At 40.6% G+C, this 21,856-nt stretch overlaps 1 protein-coding gene across 7 annotated transcripts in view; it reads left to right on the top strand.

Moving 5' to 3' along the window:
• Positions 1 to 21,856, top strand: part of PPP1R42 (protein phosphatase 1 regulatory subunit 42) — a 75,097-nt gene that overhangs the window by 13,704 nt on the left and 39,537 nt on the right. For 5 of the 7 annotated variants that reach the window (XM_050941166.1, XM_050941162.1, XM_050941165.1 and 2 more), the window contains exons 6-8: positions 5,087 to 5,204; positions 6,402 to 6,533; positions 10,241 to 10,409. In XM_050941166.1, coding sequence (XP_050797123.1) covers positions 5,087 to 5,204; positions 6,402 to 6,533; positions 10,241 to 10,409 — 419 coding nt within the window. Of the gene's footprint in view, positions 1 to 5,086; positions 5,205 to 6,401; positions 6,534 to 7,134; positions 7,382 to 10,240; positions 10,410 to 13,744; positions 14,002 to 21,856 lie in introns of those variants that run through there. The other 2 variants (XR_007772655.1, XM_050941167.1) reach the window with 2 other exon arrangements.

The raw sequence follows: 21,856 nt of genomic DNA, 5'->3' as shown, positions 1-21,856 counted from the left end.
TTCACTGGTGTCTTTTCACTGTTTCTTCAACATGAGAAAAAGGAAAAGGAAAGTATATTTCAAGTCTTTACTGTATATTTATAATTTAAATCAAGTAACAACAAGGTGCAAAGATTTAGATGGAAAATTAAAGTTGTACTTTCCCACTTTGCAGGAGGTGGGGACAGCAAAAAGAGCAGGTAAGGAAATCAGGTATTGTTAGATGTTGTGGGCAAAAGTTGGAAACAATAGTGCGGGCAGAGGAGAGAGGGCAGAAGGCCTCAGAGTCTGTGCAGGGGTGAGAAATGACAGACAGAGAGAAGAGGAGCCAGGGCTATAAAGCCATCAAGGATTTTGCAGAGTTTAATAGCAACAGTGAGAACATTAAGTAGTCTGTGCAGGAGAGGGAAATGGCAGTGGGAATGGAATAGTAGTCTGTGCAGGAGAAGAAAGTGAAAGGCATAACAGAACTAGGTGACATGAACCATCTCCTTTGCACCCTTTTCACTGTTGTATGAGGTTTGTCCAATGTAACTATATCAATTATCTTTTTCTCTGAACATAACGTAGTTCAGTTTTGTTATGGCAGCATAATAAACCCACCCCCGCACCTGTGCTGTGCATGAGCTCAGCATCATTGAGGATTAAGACTAATAAATTCATATACTTGAAGTTTTGGACAATTAAGGGAATTTTCAGTTTCATTAATAGACATGAGGGAACATGCCCCTGTTTCAGATAAGTGAGGTTTGGATAATCAATGTGATCTGAACTGCACTGACGGCAATTTAACAGAAAGACTTCAGATAATTTTCTTTAATTCTTACCAACTAACCAACTTTACTGTTGTAAATTGCTGTACACTGATGCCAGGAAGCTGAAAATAAAAACAACAGACAAGCTAAAACCTAACAAACAACTTTGATTTAAAAATCACATTTCTGCCTGAACATTTTCTACATACTATTATAAAAGTAATACCTAATATTCAAATAACTCAAGGCAATTAAAGAAAATATATTTTCTATATTAGTTTATTTGGATTATTTGACAGTTTTTCCCTGTCCTAAGTGTATTTAGCTAATTAGTCAGTTTTCATTTTTGTTTTTGTGAGTATTCTGACACAGCAACAGGGAAAAGAAAATCATTTTTAAGAAAAAGAAAATGTCATTATAAAACTTCAAAAACTAGCAGAAGGGAGCCAGGTTCATGTACAGTATATGAAACTACTTACAGCTGTTTTTTTTTTTTAAATTGCCTCATTTCTAAGTTGATGTATGCTCAGCATGCCTTTTACTAACATTAGCAGCACTGTCCAGAGATACTTTAGATAACTACAATTTTAAAAAAGCTCTTTTTATCAATAACACCTGGGGTTCTTCCAAATTCAATATTTTTTTAAAAAATCTCATTTACTTTTTCCTAGTTCTGCTTGTTTGATTTTTCATTTCTGTATGTCTGGACAATTAAAGTAAACTAGCAATTTCACTTTTGTTTCTAGTCAGGTTCACGCACACTACCAGGATTCTGTTTTGTTAAGTTTCAGTGCAAATATTGAAAGGGATGTTTATTTACTTAAAAAAAAACCAACTGTTTCAATTAGAACTTTACTAGGTGCTGCAAATAGTCTGTTGTTTTTATAAAAACTTAAATCTACAAACCTTTATTTTGAGAAGAATATGACCTAATGTCTATGTAAATGTTATGTTTGATATAGAAAATGCTGAAAAGACCTATATAAAACCATCTGTATGTTCAGAGTCTTTAATTTATTCAACCTCTGGCCATTATTGATTATGACAAGAAGATATCAAAAAAGATAAATTCATTCACTTCACAATTCAGTCATGAACAAGAGAAAAATTATGGATTTTTTCTCAAATAGATTATGACAGGTAGTCAGAATGGTGACAAATTGCTGTCTGTAGATGTAGTTAGGGCAGCTGAGCTAGACATTTCCAATAAAAATTGGAACACACTGGTCAAATACTAGTCCTTAAATGGTCATCATTAATTGTGAAGAAGGTTATTGCCAGTACTACAGCAGCCTACTGAGGCACTCACACCTCCTGTATGTGGAATATAATTTGCTCTTCAATATTTTGTAGCAGACCTCAAAGTGATAGCATGACATGATCATTTATCAAACAAGAGACTGCCCAGAAAAGTGTCTGGTCCCTTTAGTACAGTTTATTGAAAGCTGGAAAGTGAAAGCACTGTATTAGAGACAGGAAGGCAATGAACAACTAGAGCATATCAAAAGGCTAATCATATTTTAGCACAGGATTAGTGTGTTCTTGGATAAACATACACTAGACTGAGTATGTTCCGGGTCATTTATTTAGTGAGTAACTGCTCATGAAAATCTACAGCACTCTGTGCATTCATCAGAGTGTAGCAGTTACATGTTATGGTTTTAAGTAATATGCAGTTCTGTGTTCTAAAAACTTATATTAATTGAATTAATTCTTTTAAAGGGAAATCTAATACTTTTTAAACATTTGTCAAGACAATGGCTGATTTCCCAGATAAGAACAAAATAATAAATTCTGCTGGCTAAATATTTTCTTTCTAAATAAGCCCAGGCAAAAATGTCTTTTTCCTAAAGTTATTTAACACTTTTTTGAGGGAGAGGGGGTATACACTGAATCTACTAAACAGTTATGTTATCACAGTATCATGCAGACAGATACGGATAGAGTCTTCCATTGTAATTAATGTTATGGAACTAACAGTGTTTCCCTAGGTGGACTGTTCCCACATGGGACGTTCCACAAGAAGGTAGTTCTGTGTCTCCATACTGCAGCTGTCCCCTCTTGGACTTCCTTCAGCACTCAATCTATCAGCATGGCTTCTCTGGGAACTGTTCTCCCCTGGGCTTCCCACAGGCTGCTACTCCAGATCTACCCTTAAACAGTTCCAAACTATGGAGTGGAGAAGTGGGTGTAAGCATTAACTTACCTACAAAAGTCCCATGGGTTTTTGTTAGGAAGGAGGAGGTTCGTGCTGCCTTTTCCTTTGTCCCCTTGTTCTCTACCCATGAATCCTAAACCACATGGTACACCTACAGAGGGGCTTTCATCAGATTGAGAAGAAAGTGGAATGATGCAGTAGAGTATCATCTTCTGCATTCCCCATGGATTTAAGTCCCCTCTACTCTCAGAGACAGAGTAGATAATGGGGCACATTATTAATTTTGCAGTCTGAATTTGAACTCAGATCAGCAGATATTTGACTTTTGCTATCAAGCCATGAAAACTGTCCAAATTTTCTAGTTTATGAAATGCTGATCCTCATTCAACAGAGATTTCTACAACTATGGTACATCAGTTCTAGTATTATCCACCCCTTCTTTCACTCTCATACATAGCCTTTAGGATCTCCTCTCAAATGGTCTATACAGCCACATACAGTATGGATTCATATTCAGAGTAACATTGGAAGGAAATTTTGGACCATGTGTATTTCAGAAGGTAGACTCTTTGAATAGAATGGAGCAACTTACTAAACACTTATGAATAGCCTTCAAATCTAGTTAACTTTAATATATTGAAGTTAAAAGACAGAAAAAGTTTGATCTAGGTCATATTGCCCTTGATTTACCAGACAGAAACCCAGACTGCAGAAAGGTGTATTTTAAACGTTTCACTATTTGGGCCAAGAATGTAACTGGCCACCCACAGATATGTAGGGGAGTTACTATGTCTTGTGTAAATTATATTTTTCCAGCATGATTTGCCAGATTTTAGTTTTATTTTTTTTAATCAATTTTTGCATGAAATGTCCACTGTCCTATGAATTTCTGAAGTCTTGGCAGGTAGAATTATATTTTAAGGGCCTTTTATGATGCAAAAGGCTATATATCTTCTCCTCCTATGTCTTATTGTCTTCTTGACTGGCTTTTCTCCAGTGTCTGGCATTTAAAAGTATGATGGCAAAGACAGTTGCCTGCAAGTAGCATTATTATATCCTAAAAACAGGATCTTTCTTGTGTTCAGCTACCAAGTGCTAACATTTTTGTTGCCTGACATCAGGACCCTATTCTATGGTCTTCCCAACTAACCCAATAGAAGTTTCCATGCTCTCACACAAGAGAAGTATGATAAAGATAGACCAGATTATATGCATGTCCATAAAATACTGGTTTTCAGGCTAGAATTCTCAGCTAGAGCCGTTGTCGGACCTGAGCTTTCATGTCATTACTGATCACTGGTGCTCTGAGTTAGAAAATCTTTAACACCTCCAAAAATGCTTCTTCAGCAATCAATTTTTCCCGCATGAAAATAGGGTAAGCATTAGGTGGAGGTAAATTCAGATAAAGTCTCTGCTCTATTTGGCTTTCCAGAGACACTGCAAAATCAGACAAAAGAAACTTCTGCCATCAGCCAGAGCGTTTGCAAAAATAGGCTCAGAATGTATGGAAATCTGATTAGACAACATCAGAGCATGGACTGAGCATTTACAGTTTAAAATGTTAAACAACATCTTACTGTTCTAGGATAATGAATGTTGTGTTAGCACCAAGTCCGGTACAAGCAAAGCAAAACCATGGGACTGGTAACCTAATACATTTATGGAAAGATTTGACCTACAGCTTGTTGCATTCTTCTTCTTGACCCAGAGTCCCCTTCTGTTACAATGTGTCTGAACCAGTCCCACTTAGTACTGTTGCTTTCTGGCTTCGTTCCATAACCATATTCCTCCCATGTGGAAGCGCCTCAGCTAGCTGAGGATTTTTATCATAGGAACTAGTGCTAGACAATTGTCTTGGGATGTGAAAACCTGACTCTAGAGGGGAGTGTCAGAAATAAAGAATCAAAACCAACAGATGATGATTGGCATGTTAGCTTGCCATCACTCACTTTGTATTCGATTGTAAATGTTTCTGTCACTGCCTTCCTATTTCTATTACGTAAAATACTGTGCAGCATTCAAAAAGTGTCATACAAAGCCCCAGTCCTACAAACACACACAAACCTAATTTTACCCCCAGAAGTCCAAAAGCAGACTTTTCAGTGAACAACCAACATGATTACTGAATTCTATCATCTACAGTCTCAAGATAAAGCAACAGTCTGTTTTTTCTCTTTTCTTCTGTTAACTGCAGGATTTGGAGTTTGTATTGAACAAATGGACCAAGCTGTGCAGAATGGATCTTAAAGGGAATCCTGTTTGCCGCAAACCAAAATACAGGGACAGGCTTATTATACAGTCAAAAACTCTAGGTAAAAGAGTATGGTTAGAACACTTTCCACTTAAAAAAAATAGCTGGCACATTATCTATTTTTAAATTACAGTGAAATTCCTATGAAACCAAGTAATGTTCTCCACATTAATGTCAGGTGGTAAATATAATTTTTAAAAGCTATTGTACAAGTTATGTAGTTTAAATTGATTAATAAGCTAAAAAAAACCGTGTTGCTTATTATGACTCAACTTATTATTATTAACAAAAATCAGTTTACTAAAAAGGAGTGATACTATGGCATATCCATATAATTCAGGCTTTTCTGTGTTTGTGGTCCCAGATTAGGCAATACTGATTTTTAAAGGTATCTTTCATTTTTTTCCCCTTGTAACGTTACTGCAGGGTAGAGTTAAGGTAGTTTGGGTGTCTTAACTGTGCATTTTATGTTGATGCTTCTTACATTGATGGAAGAGGTTTTTCTGTTGATGTAGTTAATTCACCTCTCCAAGAATGGTAGTTAGGTCAATTGAAGAATTCTTCCATCAACCTAGGCATGTCTACATCAAGAGTTAGGTTGACCTAACTACGGCACCCAAGGCACGATATTTTTCACAGCCCTGAGCAATGTAGCTAAGTTGATCTATTTTTTAAGTGTAGACCAGGCCTAAGTTGTAGTCAAACAAGATTCTTAATTTGGAAATGTGGATGGAGTCAAATCATACTAGAACTGTGGGTCCTACTCTACTAAGAGTGAGTGAAGTTATGATAAAGGATCAAATCGTGCTTTCTTACAACATACAGATGGCCCCAAAAGGTCAGTGGGACTACTTGATGAGTAACACAGGCAGGTTTTGGTTGCAAGTGTGTACTTCCTTATGCCCATATAAATGTATATGTCCTGCATAAATGTATGCTTTCTTTTTAGACCCCTGCACTCCCAGTATCACATCTTAATTTGGATATCAAACATTCTCCTTGCAAACCATACAAATAGTTTATAGTCTCTTTCCCATGCATTTGAAAACTGCAATGTTACACATGCAATTCATTTCTTTATGAATAATTTTCAAGATATAATCTATCACTTGATCTCTTTTCTGACAAAGTTAACTAAAATGTAAGCAAGTTTTGGCAAAAGAAAACATATCAGTGTATATAAGATATTTAATGGTTTAACCTTTTAGTTGACTAACTTTATTATGAAAAGTGTGTGTTTGTTTTCCTTTTTCTTCAGAATCCCTTGATGGGAAAGAAATAAAAGAAATGGAAAGACAATTCCTAATGAATTGGAAAGCATCCAAAACCTCTAGGAAAAAAAGCAAGGAAGAGAGCATGACAAATGAGTATGCAGCTTATCCACATTTCTGTAAGCAAACTAATCAAGTACTCCATTTACAATATGATCATTTACAACATTATAACAATGCAAAAATCTTATCTCACAGCAAAGATGTTGGAAACAAACTTCAGGCTGAAGATTGGGCCAAGATGGAAGGTTCAGATCTAAATTCATAGATTCCAAGGCCAAAAGGGACCATTGTGATCCTTCCGTCTGACGTCCTGTATAACGCAGGCCATAGAACTTCCCCAAAATAATTAATACAGCATATTTTTTTAAAAAACATCCAATCATGAAAACAGTATTGATAATGGAGAATCTTTCATGATTGTTCCAATAGTTAATTACTCTCACTGTTTAAAATCTATGCTTATTTCCAGTCTGAGTTTGTCTAGCTTCAACATCCAGCTATTGGATTGTGTTATATCTTTCTGTGCTAGATTGAAGAGAACAATAGTAAATATTTATTCCTCATGTAGGTACTTATGGACTGCAATCAAGTCACACCTTAACATTCTCTTTGTTAAAGTAACTAGATTGAGCTCCTTGAATTTATTGCTGTGAGGCATGTTTTTTAACCCTTTAATCATTCTTGTGGCTTTTCTCTGAACTCTCTCCAATTTATCAGCTTCCTTTTGAACTGTGGACACCAGAACTGGACACAGTATTCCAGCAGTGGTCACACCAGTGCCAAGTATAGAGATCAAATTTCCTCTCTCTTCCTACTTGAGAGTCCCCTGTTTATATATGTAAGGATTGCATTAGACCTTTTTGCCACAGCATCGTACTCAAAGATCATATTCAATTGATTGTCTGCCATGGCTCCAGAATTTTTTTCAGAGTCTGTGCTTCCCAGGATAGAACTCCCTCATTGTGTGAGTATGGCCTACATTCTTTGTTCCTAGACATATACTTCTATATTTAACTATATTAAAACACATATTGTTTGCTTGGGCAGAGTTTACCAAGCAATCCAGATGGCTCTGTATCAGTGACCTGTCCTCTTCATTATCTACTACTTCCCCAATTTTTGTGTCATCTTCAAACTTTAGCAGTGATTATTTTATATTTTCTTCCAGGTCATTAATAAAAATGTTAAATAGCATAGGACGAAGAACTGATCCCTGTGGGACCCCAACAGAAACACATCCATTTGGTGGTGATTTCCTGCTTACAATTACATTTTGAGACCCATCACTTAACCAGCTTTTAATCTATGTAATGAGTACCATGTCAATTTTATATTATTCTAGTTTTTTAATAAAAAGTTCATGCAGTATCAACCAAATTTGTAATCTCTCATCAAAAAAAGATTTCAAGTTAGTTTGAAAGGAACTGTTTTCCATAAACCCATGTTGATTGTCATTAATTATTACTCTCCTTTAATTCTTTATTGATCAAGTCCTGTATCAACTGCTCCATTATCTTGCCAGGATCGATGTCAGATTGACAGGCCTATAGTTTCTTGAATCAACATTATCTTTCTTCCAGTCTTCTGGAACTTCCCCAGTGTTTCAAGTCTTATTGAAAATCAACATTAATGGTCCATTGAGCCTCTCAGCCAGCTATTTTAAAACTCTTGGATGCAAGTTATCCAAATTTGCTGACTTCAAAATGTTCAGCTTTAGTAGCTGCACTTTAACGTCCCTTTGAAATAATAGTGGAATGGAAAGAGTACTATTACATTATCTGTTTTTTCCCCAACTACGGAACAGATATCTTTACTGAACACTTCAGTCTTTTCTGTGTTATATCCATATTATTTCCATCTAGTAATGGACCAATACCATTGTCAGGATTCTTTTTGTTGCTAATATACTTAAAAAACTCTTTCTTACAGTCCTTAACTCTGCTGGCCATAGCTTTCTCATTGTGTCCCTTTGCTTCCTTATCAGTTTCCTACAATTCCTAACTCCTGATATATATTCATTATTATCAACTTCCGCTGTTTTCCATTTTTATATATTATTTTTATAGCTGGCTTTAATCCCTCTCTAAATCAGATTGGTATTTTCAACTAATATGGCCTTTTTCTTCAATTGCAGGATTGTGGCTTTTTGAGTATGTAGTAAAATGTTCTTAAAGCAATTACCAATTATCATTCACATTTTTCTGATTAAATTCTTCCTCCCAGCTGATTTGGCTCCTAATTGGTTTTACTTTTGTGAAATTGGCCCTTTTAAAGCACTAAGGATATATAACTGGTCTGGACTTAACTCTGTTTGCACATTATAGGCATCATCAAGCTACCATTAATTTTTAGTTCTGTGACTAGTTTTTTCTTTATCTATCAAGATGAGCTGTAATCTAGAATTCCCATGTGTTGGCTGCAACACATTTTGAGTTAGGAAATTGTCATCTATAATATTTAGACATTCCAAGGATGTTTTAGTACTGGCACGTATTAGGAGTCGTGGAGTACAGCAGACATCAACTAACATCCGATCTTTTGCTTATCTATTAGGACATTGATACATTAGTTTTCAAGATCATTTTCTTCTGCATTATCAGTGACCAGGAAATGGGTAATGCCATTTTTGACAGAGTGCCATTCTACCTCCCCTTTTGTCCACTCAATCCTTCCTAAATAGGTTATGACCATTGATTTTTAAGATTCCAGTCATGGGAATCATCGCACCAGATTTCAGTAATACCAACTAGATCAAATTTATGCTCATAAATGTGGAATCCACTTCTACTTGTTTTTTACCAAGGCTCCTATCATTAGCGTAGGGCAATTAAATGATTTCTTCTCTTCATGTCTTTTGGTTCCTTGATTTAATTTTGTTCTCAACATCTCAATTTTGTGCTGAGTGCTCATATTCTCCCTCTTTTTATCCTCCCCTTTTTTTTATTAGTTTAACACCCTCTTGGTGACTGTAGCCAACCTGTCCCAGAGAAGATCGGTCTTGGTTCTAGTGAAGTGGATGGCTCCATTGGAAGCAATCCAAACTATACAGCTCCCTCTCCCTGTAGAAGGTGGACCAACGTTCCACAAAGCCAAATCCCATCTACACCACTTTTCTAGCCAGTGTTTCACTTTCAGAATCTTCTGCCTTGTGCCTTCCTTTGCTTGTGGAACAGGAATGATCTCAGAGAATATCACTTGGACATTCTTCAGCACACTTCCAAGTTCCCTGCGATATCTGCGAGACGTTTGGATAAAACTATTCTGCTTCATGTCGTGTCCTAAACTGCTATGCAAAGTTGCAATATGCTGTTAAGCAGATGCTGTTTTCCATCCTGGTGGTGGTGGCCACATTTCAGTGGCGGGCAAAGTAACTGTTTTGACAGGCAAGCAAAATATTATTAGTGTTTTTCATTGTCATTAATGTTAAATACAGAAGATTAGATTTTGTGCTTGCACTGACATTTTTGCAAACTTCAGTATTTACAGTTCTAATAAATATTGTTATTAGCCAAGGCTAAAACACCATGCCAAAAGAGGTAGTCTCCTGACTTTTCCAAAAAATATTGCTTTAATGTTGCTCTTAATTATTTTGTTACATAACCTGAATGTGTTTGTGGTATTTTCCATAGAGAATGCTTTCCATATGCTGTTTTCCATTTTCAGTAGTTATAAAGTTTGTGGTACCTTACTTATCTTTAAAGCTTTACTTTATTATTTGTACATAAAAAAAATTGCAACTTGCAAGCCATATAATAGCTAGCAAAATGAAGTCATACTTTGACTTGAAATATGACATTAATGCTTCATTCTTTATATCCTTCAGATGACTTTGGAACAGGCCATTCCATTGTTCCTGTTTATTACAATCCTTCTGGAAAAGGAAAACCAAAATTGGTTGTTTTATCTGAGCTACATAGGTCTCCACGTAACAGAGAAGAACCTCTGCAAAGACCCCAGGAAGGAAGTAATGTTAATGTTAGCAAAAGAATCAGGTATGTTCCTAAAAGATCCTGGGTCCAATTCTGCTATGTACGCTTGTATGGCTCTCACTGAAGTAGTTGGAACTAAGGGTATGACTACACTATGAAATTAGGTCGAATTTATAGAAGTTGATTTTTAGAAAGCGATTTCATACAGTTAATTGTGTGTGTCCCCACTAAGCGCATTAAGTCAGCAGAGTGCATCCACAGTACCATGGATAGTGTCGGCTTTCAGAGTGTTGCACTGTGGGTAGCTATCCCACAGTTCCTGCAGCCTTTGCTGCCCATTGGAATTCTGGGTTGAGCTTCCAATGCCTGATGAGGCAAAAACATTGTTGCGGGTGGTTTTGGGTACATGTCATCAGTCGCCCCTCCCTCCGTGAAGGCAATGGCAGACAATCGTTTCGCATCTTTTTTCTGTGCGGGCACCATACTGCTTTCAGCAGACGGTGCAGGAGTACGACTGCTAACTGTCATCATCGAACAACCACTTCCGCTGCCTCTCTGCTTTCCTGCTCTGGCCGCAGATGGTGCAATTGGTCAGAAAAACTGGTCTTCCAACTACTGCTTCTGCTGCCACTCTGCTCTCCTGGTGGTCTCGCAGGTCCTCTATATGACCGTCGTCATCCACTGCTTCCACTGCAACTCTGCTCTTCTGCTCTTGTCTTTCCATACCATGGCAAGAGTGCAGCCCACTCAGCTCAGCTAACAGACACCACTGCTCTTGTGTCCTAGCAGCAGACAATGTAGTAGTCTGCAAAACTGGTCTTCTAACCACCACTTCCACTGCCACTCTGCTCTCCTGCAGATACCATACCATGGCAAACATGGAGCCCACTCAAATCACTGCAGCAGTTATGAGCATTGTAAACACCTCGCATATTATCTTGCAGTATGTGCAGAACCAGAACCTGCAAAAGCAGGCGAGGAGTCGACAGCATGGACACAGACTTCTCTCAGTACGGGCCCTGGCAGTTTGGACATCCTGGTGGCAATTGGGCAGGCTAATGCCATGGAACACCGATTCTGGGCCCGGAAGACAAGCACAGACTGGTGGGACTGCATAGTGTTGCAGGTCTGGGATGATTCCCAGTGGCTGTAAAACTTTCGCATGCGTAAGGGCACTTTCATGGAACTTTGGGACTTGCTTTCCCCTGCCCTGAAACGCCATAATACCAAGATGAGAGCAGCCCTCACAGTTCACAAGTGAGTGGTGATAGCCGTCTGGGAGTTTGCAATGTCAGACAGCTACTGGTCAGTTGGGAATCAATTTGGAGTGGGCAAATCTATGGTGGGGGCTGTGGTGATCCAAGTAGCCAACGCAATCACTGAGCTGCTGCTATCAAGGGTAGTGACTCTGGGAAATGTGCTGGTCATAGTGGATGGCTTTGCTGCAATGGGATTCCCTAACTGTGGTGGGACGATAGACGGAATGCATATCCCTATCTTGGGACCGGACCACCTTGGAAGCCAGTACATAAACCAAAAGGGGTACTTTTCAATGGTGCTGCAAGCACTGGTGGATCACAAGGGAAGTTTCACCAACATCAGTGTGGGATGGCTGGGAGAGGTACATGACGCTCGCATCTTCAGGAACTCTGGTCTGTCTGAACAGCTGCAATGAGGAACTTACTTTCCAGACTAGAAAATAACTGTTCGGGATGCTGAAATGCCTGTGGTTATCCTATACCAGCCTACCCCTTAATGCCATGGCTCATGAAGCCATACACAGGCACCCTGGACAGTAGTCAGGAGCTGTTCAACTATAGGCTTAGCAAGTGCAGAATGGTGGTAGAACTTGCATTTGGACGTTTAAAAGCGCACTGGCGCAGTTTACTGACTTGCTTAGACCTCAGCGAAACCAATATTTCCATTGTTATTGCTGCTTGCTGTGTGCTCCACAATATCTGTGAGAGTAAGGGGGAGACATGTATGGCAGGGTGGGAGGTTGAGGCAAACCACCTGGCCGCTGATTACACACATCCAAACACCAGGATGGTTAGAAGAACACAGCAGGGCGTGCTGCGCATCAGAGAAGCTTTGAAAACAAGGTTCATGACTGGCCAGGCTATGGTGTGACAGTTCTGTTTGTTTCTCCTTGATGAAAACCCACCCCCTTGGTTCATTCTATTTCCCTGTAGTCAACCACCCTTCCCCCTTCGATCACCACTTGCAGAGGCAAAAAGTCATTGTTTCAAATTCATGCATTTTTTATTAATTCATCACATAAATAGGGGCATAACTGCCAAGGTAGCGTGGTTGGGGTGGGGGACGAGGGAAGGACAAGGCCACACTGCACTTCAAAACTTATTGAATGCCAGCCTTCTGTTGTTTGGGCAGTCCTCTGGGTTGGAGCAGTTGGGTGCCTGGAGCCCCCCCACCCCTGCTTTCTTGGGCGTCTGGGTGAAGAGGCTATGGAACTTGGGGTGGAGGGCGGTTGGTTACACAGGGGCTGCAGCAGTGGTCTGTGCTCCTGCTGCCTTTCCTGCAGCTCAACCATGTGCTGGAGCATATCAGTTTGATCCTCCAGTAGCCTCAGCATTGCATCCTGACTCCTCTCCTCTTGTTCCTGCCACCTCTCCTCTTGCTCCTGCCACCTGTCCTCTCGTGCTTCCCTTCTGTCCTCACATTCATTTTGTGCTTTCCTGGACTCTGACATTGTCTGCCTCCACACATTTTGCTGAGCTCTTTCAGTGCGGGAGGACTGCATGAGCTCAGAGAACATTTCATTGTGAATGTTGTTTTTTCGTCGTCTTATCTGTGTTAACCTCTGGGACGGAGATAATAGGGGGAGTGTTGAAACATTTGCAGCTGCAGGAGGAAAAAAAGGGAGAGTAGTATTTAAAAAGACACATTTTTTAGAGAACAATGGGTAGACTCTTTCACGGTGAACCAAGCTGTTAACATTACATAGCACATATGCTTTCGGTACAAGGTCGAATTTTGCCTCTTATATTGAGGGCCTACCAGTTTGGTGTGAGAGATCATACACACAGGGCCGGGCAACAGAATTTGGCTTGCAGGCAGCCATGGTAAGCCACAGTCTTTTGGCTTCTTTAACCTTCATAACATATTTGAATGGTTTCAAAGAGCAGCACCCTCATTTCCCATACCAAGCACTCATTGGGTTGGCCATTTAAAAGGAGGGGCTGTGGTTTTTGGGTTAATGTGCAGCACAAACCCAACTAAAGCCCCCCTCACACCCAATTCTCTGGGATAATTGCTTCACCCCTCCCCCCACCATGTGGCTAATAGTGGGGATGATTTCTTTTCAGCCAAGGCACACAGCCCAGCAGGAACGGCCACCTCTGAAGGTCCCCTTAATAAAATTCCTCTGTTTCAACCAGGTGATCATGAATGATACCACTTTCCTGAGGATAATACAGAGAGATAAAGAACGGATGTTGCTTGACTGCATTCCAGTAGCTGTACTGGCCGAGAATGCATCCCAAGTCTTCAGGGCAAATTAATCGTTAAACACGCTTGCTTTTAAACCATGTATTATATTTACAAAGGTACACTCACCAGAAGTGCCTTCTCTGCCTTCAAGGTCCAGGAGCCCGCCTTGCGAGGGTTGGGAGGGTATTGTCTCCAGGATGATAAACAGTTCGGTTTCTCTGCTTGCTAGCTGTGCGTTACCCTCCTCCTCCTCATCATCATCGTCCTCATCCCCAAAATCCTCATCCCTGTTGCGTGAGACTCTCCTCTTGCAGGAGTCCACGGAACAGGGGTAGGGTAGTGCTGTGGGCACCCACTAGAATTGCATGCAGCTCATCATAGAAGCGGCATGTTTGGAGATCTGACCTAGAGCGGCCGTTTGCCTCTTTGGTTTTTGGTAGGCTTGCCTGAGCTCCTTAAGTTTCACTCGGCACTGCTGTGGGTCCCTGTTATAGCCTCCGTCCTTCATACCCTTGGAGATTTTTTCAAATATTTTGGCATTTCGTCTTTTGGAACGGAGTTCTGATAGCATGGATTCATCTCCCCATACAGTGATCAGATCCAGTACCTCCCGTTCAGTCCATGCTGGAGCTCTTTTGCAATTCTGGGACTTCATGGTAACCTCTGCTGATGAGCTCTGCACGGTCAACTGCACTGATCAGCTTGCATTGCTGGCCAAACAGGAAATGAAATTCAGAAGTTCATGGAGCGTTTCCTGTTTACCTTGCCAGTGCATCTGAGTTGAGAGTACTGTCCAGAGCGGTCACAATGGAGCACTGTGGGATAGCTCCTGGAGGCTAATACCATCGAATTGCATCCACACTACCCCAAATTCAACCCAGCCATGTCAGTTTCAGCACTAATCCCCTCATCGGGGAGGAGTACAGAAATCGATTTTAAGAGCCCCTTAAGCCAATAAAAATGGCTTCAGCATTTATAATGGTGTTAAATATATAAAAAAGTTTTTTTTAATTTATAAAGGGGGTCGCACTCAGAGGCTTGCTATATGAAAGGGGTCACCAGTACAAATTTTGAGAATCACTGTTTTAGACTGCGCACTGAGTCCCACTGTGTAGATAGAAAGATTAACCTAAATAATTTTTTGTTGTCATTAATGTTAAATACAGAAGATTAGATTTTGTGCTTGCACTGACAGTTTTGCAAACTTCAGTATTTACAGTTCTAATAAATATTGTTATTAGCCAAGGCTAAAAAATTAACTTAAATAATCTATAAGACGCCCCTGGAACCCCATAAGATTGGCTCCCTAATCCATGAACTATTGGAACTCATTTACAAAACTTTTCTTGAACATTTCATTAATATATTGTCTCATACTATAGAATTAGAATTTATAATCCCTATTCCATTACAAGATATCTTTGAGATATAATGTATCTTAATTAAAACTACTTTTAGATAATTTTTCCTCAAAAAGCATTTTATCAAAAAAAAATCCAATTTTTTTTATTTTATTTTTTTAAATCATTGATTTTTATCCACCCTGTCCCAGACCCTTTGAGTCTGGTCTGCAGAGGTAGCCAGCTGAACCTCCAGAGTCTGATTGAGTCTTTCCACTACCCCATCAGACATGAGTATGCTGGGGTTGTATGAGTTTTGTGGAGCCAGAGAATCTCAGAAACCCTATTGGAACACTTTGAATTCAAACTTTCTCCCTTGAGTTGTGTCCAGGACCCAAAATCTGGTGAAGAATTCATTCACAAGAACCTCTGCTGCTGTCACAGCATCTTGATTCTTTATTGCATAAACTTCAGACCATTTTGTGAAGTAGTACATAGTTATATTGATTGCCAGACTCTGTTTCAGGCAGGGGCCCAAGCACATTGACAGCAGTATGCTCTTTTGTGCCCCCACAAGATACTGGACCAATCCCATGACAAAAATCTTTGGCCAGAAATAGAAAGAATGTGTTTGCAACAAAACAGTATGGTGTGGCGTCGACTTGCGTTCAATGGAGGAATGAACGAGGACAAGCCGGACAAAGGTGACAAGATACTGCTGCACAGGAGTTGTCCCTGACATAGGGGGACTCTTCTTTGCCACACAAACATCATATTTCTTGCATCAGTTTTCTACATCCTGTCTGCATTTCATCCAATAGAAATTTTCTCTTAGCTTGACTGGTTTTTACAACCTCAAAATGTCCAGCAGTTTTAAAATCATGACATATCAGAATCATTTAACTGCTTAGAAGTCCATTCCTGCAATTCTGCATCCACTGTTCCAATGGATGAACCAGGAACATTTGTACTGCAAATTATAAGAGGAGAGGAGACAGACATCTCTTCCTGAGCACACTCGTTCCCTTGAGCAACAAATTCCTTGTTATCCTGCTTTGAGCAGAGTTTGCAGTTAGCCTCTCAACAAGGCCACCCAGACAAGGGTGAGTATTACCATGCTTGTTCCCAGGTTTGTGTGTAATTCTGAGATCATAACTAACATTTTTCCAACCACATGGCAAGTTGTCCCTTAGGATTCCTGAATCTAAAGAGTAATTACAGGGATACATGGTCTGTCTTGACCACAGATTTTCTTCCATACAAATAGTGATGAAAATGTTCTTTAGATTTAAGCACAGTCAGTAGTTCCTTTTGGGTGGTGCTATACATTCTCTCCAAAGAACTTAAACTTTTGCTGTAATAAGCCACCACCCTCTCAAGTCCTTTATGTTCTCATGTCATTACTGTCCCTCAAACGGTAAGCACTAGCATCTGTATCCAATATGAATGGGGGGGTTGAAACATGGATAGGCTGAAACAGATACAGTCTACTCTGAAAATGTGAAATCACACTCTGCTACCCACTGAAATTGTTTTCCTTTTTCACCCAACTTATGCTATGGTTTTGAAATATTGGCAAATCCACAAATAAACCTTTTATAATAGGAACCCTATAAAACTTTGCACAACTATGAGTGTCTGGACATTTGACCAACTTTGTACTGTCTCAATTTTCTTTTCTTCAGTGGAAATTCCCTGCTCAGAGATTGTGTTCCCAAGGAAAATTACCTTTTTTTTTTTTTTAAACAACTCCTTTATTTGGATTCATTCTGACAGCCTTAAGCTTATCACAGACTATTTGTAAATGTATCAATTCCTGCTCAAAGATTTTAGTATGCACCAGAGAGGTGCATGCCATGCAATATGCTCTCCATTACCTTCTTAAATATGGCTGGTGCATTACACAGGCCAAAAAACGTCACTTTAAATTGCCAGAGATCTTTTTCTTTCTGTGAAAGCACTTTTTTCCCTGTTGTTTGGATCCATTTCCACTTGTCAGTACCCACTTTTAAGAGCCAATATGGAAAACCAGACTGAACCTGCTGCAGCATCCAGACTATCATCTATTTATAGTAAAGTGATAAAATAGTATTCTATAGTCCACCTAGAAACTGGTGCTGCCATCTTTTTTCTTAACTGGAATTGTGAGTGAGGCCCAAGGACTAGTTGAAAGCTCAATCATTCCTTCCTTACAGATTTCCTTAATGGCCTGTAAAGCCTCTTCCCTCTTTGCAACTTGTAAATGGTCTGGTGGCTGTTTAATCCCATAAATATGAATGCACAGAGGCAGCTCTTGAAGAGTGGTAAGGCACCCCTCTTCTTGTAGACCTTAAGCCAAAGCTGAGCACAGTTACATAGCAACCTGTATAGAACTCCACTGCTGCAGAAGGCACAGGCATCTCAAAGTGACCCAGCATTTTTGAGACCATCTAGGATTTTTTCCTGTGACTAAATTGGTTTCTGAATCCAGTAATTCATTCCTTTTAGCCTTGTTATTTAATAATAGAGGACTCTAAAAATGGGGAAACTTTACATTAGGTGAGTTGAATATTAACAGAATGATGACATTTTTCATTGTAAAACAGTCATTGTTTGACCCATCTAGTTTATCAGATACTTTTCCAAATGAATATTTCAATTTTTGTACAGTTTGGCTTATAAATTATTGTATGATGCTATACTGCTTAGAAGAGTTTCCAAACATAATATCAAGTAAGTCAAAATATCGTCTCTTAAGATTTTTTCATCAAGTGACTTTGTCATAACATTTTTCCCAGATCTGGACCTTAGTGTCCAAAATATGGGTGTTAGCATGAAAACCTCCAAGCTTAGTTACCAGCTGGGACCTGATAAAGCTACCACCAGCCAGGAATCTATACAGTGCCTGGTGCACTGTGGTCTCCCCAAAACCTTCCCTGGGGGACCCCGAGACTCAGATTCCTTGAGTCTCACAACAAAGGGGAGTAAACCATTTCCCTTCCCCCTCCTCCCCTCCAGGTGTTCCCTCCCTGGGTTCCTGGAGAGATATACAGAAGCAAGCTCCGTGAATCTAAACAGAGGGACTCCACCCTCCCTGTTTCCAGTCCTGGAAAACACAAGTACTGAGAGAGCTAATCTCCCTTCCCCCTTACCCAGAGGGTATGCAAAGTCAGGCTTAGTAAATCTAACACAAAGAGATTTTCCCCCTGACTTCTTCCTCCCACCAATTCCCTGGTGAGCTGCAGACTCAATTCCCTGAAGTCTCCACTAAAGAAAAACTCCAACAGGTCTTAAAAAGAAAGCTTTATAAAAGAAAGAAAAATACATAAAAATGGTCTCTCTGTATTAAGGTGACAAATACAGGGTCATTTGCTTAAAAGAAAAAAATGAATAAACAGCCTTATCCAAAATGAATACAATTTAACACATTCCAGCAACTACACACATGTAAATACAAAAGAAAACAATATAAACCTTATTGTCTTACTATCTTTGTACTTACAACTTGGAAACAGAAGATTAGAAAGCCAGAAGATAGAAAAATCACTCTCTGAGCCGAGAGGGTCAAACACAAGACAAAGAACAAAGAACTCACACACAAACTTCCCTCCACCCAGATTTGAAAAAGTCTTGTTTCCTGATTGGTCCTCTGGTCAGGTGTTTCAGGTTACTGGTGTTACCCCTTTACAGGTAAAAGAACATTAACCCTTAGCTATCTGTTTATGACAGACCTGTCTTTTGAAGCCTTAGACCAGTGGTCCTCAACCTTTTTGTGGCCAGTAACACATTCATGTTTTCAGAAGAGTGTGGCAGGCGCCAACAGTTTTTCAAGGCTTATTTTGTATTTGTACATTAAGTAATACAAACATCATCATATTTAATATTACATAATATATGAAACCAGAGAGGAGAGAGAAGCCGGAGAGAAGCCGCAAAGACAGAGCACACCGGTGCCCGCAGCCCCGGAGTACTCTGTCCCCAGCAGGCAGGGGCCATGGCTTCTCTCCCCTGCTGGGCACTAGGCGGGTCCTGCACCTGCCTGGGACTGAGAACACTAGCCTGCAGCCCCGGAGTTCTCTGTCCCAGGCAGGCCTGGGGCCGCAGCATCTCTCCAGCTTAAACCGTGGCCCCGTGCCTGCCTGGGACTGAAAACACCAGTGCCTGCAGCCTACAGCCCTGGAGTTCTCTGTCCCCGGCAGGTGCAGGACTGCAGCTTCTCTCCAGTTTAAGCTGCGGCCCCGCACCTGCCAGGGACTGAGAACACCGGCACCTGGAGCCCCAGAGTTCTCTGTCCCCGGCAGGCGCGGGGCCGCAACTTCTCTCCAGCTTAAGCTGCAGCCCCATACCTGCCAGGGACTGAGAACACCGGCACCTGGAGCCCCAGAGTTCTCTGTCCCCGGCAGGCGCGGGGCCGCAACTTCTCTCCAGCTTAAGCTGCAGCCCCATACCTGCCAGGGACTGAGAACACCGGTGCCTGCAGCCCCAGAGTTCTCTGTCCCTGTCAGGCATGTGGCCGCAGCTTCTCTCCCCTGCTGGGCACTAGGCAGGCCCCACAACTGCTGGGAATGGAAAACTCTGCGCCCACAGCCTGAGTTCTCTGTTCCTGGCAGGCACGGGGCCACAGCTTCTCTCCCCTGCTAGGCACTAGGCAGGCGCACATAAATGCCCTGGCGGGCGCCTTGGCACCCACAGGCACCGCGTTGGGGACCACTGCCTTAGACAGTTTAGGGTGTGAGGATAAGGAGAGGAGAACAAAGTGGCAATGTTGCTAATTTACAATCTGAAAACAATTGTTCCTTATAAAGACTATCCTTTACATGTTCAGATGGTGGAACACACTTTTTAAAAAGATGAATGAGGCTCCTTTATAGTTTCTCAGCAGCAGTTAGCAATTGAAAATTTTCCATCAGATCCATAGTCAGGCTTCTCTCTAAACAGCAGGCTCTTTCCTTAATTAATTAACTTCTAAAATATAAAGTCTTGGTGATATTTCTCGGAAGTGTGAGAAGATTGCTCTTTCTCTGTTAGAATGGCTGATGGTAAACAATGTGCTGCGATGGGAATCCTGCAGCTGCAGGCTCCTGCCTCTTGGCTCTCTGCTCTCACAGTTCACTTAATGGCTTTGTTTTCACATCTGTCAATGAACCAGCACATATGTTCACTTGAGTATAAAGCTCATTGAAAGGGCAATACGTTGTTTAAAAACAAAGATTAGTGTTGTCCTAAAACAAGGTAGTAAAGTTAATCAGCCAAGGGTTTTGTCCAATAGCATAATTTGCTTATGTTCAACTTTTACACTATATGTCAAGCATGATGCTGATAACTTAGCCTCTGACATGAGACGTGAATGATACAAGAGACAAAAAGTGCTATTTTAACTCATTCCAAATTAGTAGCCCTAAAATATTGTATAGAATGTAGGGCCTAATGACTTTTCTTGTTCACAGAATAGATGTTTATTCTTGAGTTTCTTTAGTCAGTTGATGTTGCAAAGAAAACAATTCTAAGTTAGGCTGGTCCACCACATTCTCATGGCTCCAGTTACATAGTGACATGGTTATGATACTTAAGGCTGTGAGTCTGTCATGAAATTCACAAATTCCTTGACTTTTCAGGACCTCCGTCACTTTTGCAGAGGTAGGTATGTCTGGTCTGGGGGGCTTCCTGAGCAGCTTGGGCAGCCCCTGGGCCAGCCAAACCAGCCATTGCTGGGGCAGTCTCGGGCCACTGTGCCTCCCCCCTCCAACAGCAGCAGGGGTCTCAGGCTGCTGTGCCCCACCCCCCGCAGCAGCAGGGGCCCAGGCAGCATGCCGCTGCCCTTCCCCGAGCACCTGTGGTGCCCCTGGGCTCCACCCCCCCCAGCAGAGCACCCACAGACCCCCAGGCCACCCTTGTCCCAGAGCCCCCAAGGTATATAGTCTGGGGTATATAGTACAAGTCATGGACACATCGGGGCTGTGAATTTTTGTTTACTGCCTGTGACCTGTCCATGACTTTTACTAAAATTACCTGTGACTGAAACATAGCCTCAATGATACTATCATCATTTATTCTGAATTCTTGCTATAGCACAGACATATTAGTATATATACAACTATCTTTGTATGAACACCATTAGCTGACTTTATAAATTATGCAGCTATAGGTGCCTGTATATCTGAAAACAAGATTAAACCTTGGACTGGATTAGGCTTGTTTTCTGTTGTGTTAATACTAGGGCTCATCAGGAATTTTGTGACTCAACTTTTTTTGTAGGAAAATATTGATTCAACAACTCCAAAACTTTTCAGAGGAGAGTCTGTTTTATTGAAACCTTTGTCAGGAAAGTTCCTTAGATACAGGATGGAATTTCAAAATGAGAGCAATTCCTCCTCCCCAGAGTAGCCAACAGGCCAGTCTTTAGGGTACTCATCTGTGATGTAGTAGACACAGGTTCAAGTCTCCGCTCCTTCTGATTCTGAAATCTCTCTGTCTCTGGTTGGAGCTGTTCCACTATGTATAAATAATTATGATAAATATTAATTGGGTGAGCAAGAGAGACTGACTCTATCTATAGTCTAGTAGATTAAGGCATTCATCTGGGATTTGGGAGACTTAGGTTCAAGTCCCTGCTCTGACTCAGGCAGAGCAAGTGTCCAAACTACTGGCCATTGTAGGGCAATGATGTCTTTCATTTTTCATGAAAACTTTCAAAAGATCTCAAGTTTGTTCCAATGTAGAACAAAAACAGATTTCAAAACC

The sequence above is a fragment of the Gopherus flavomarginatus genome, chromosome 2 (assembly GCF_025201925.1).
Source record: "Gopherus flavomarginatus isolate rGopFla2 chromosome 2, rGopFla2.mat.asm, whole genome shotgun sequence".
NCBI lineage: Eukaryota > Metazoa > Chordata > Testudines > Testudinidae > Gopherus > Gopherus flavomarginatus.
This window is presented reverse-complemented; position numbering and strand designations above follow the sequence as displayed.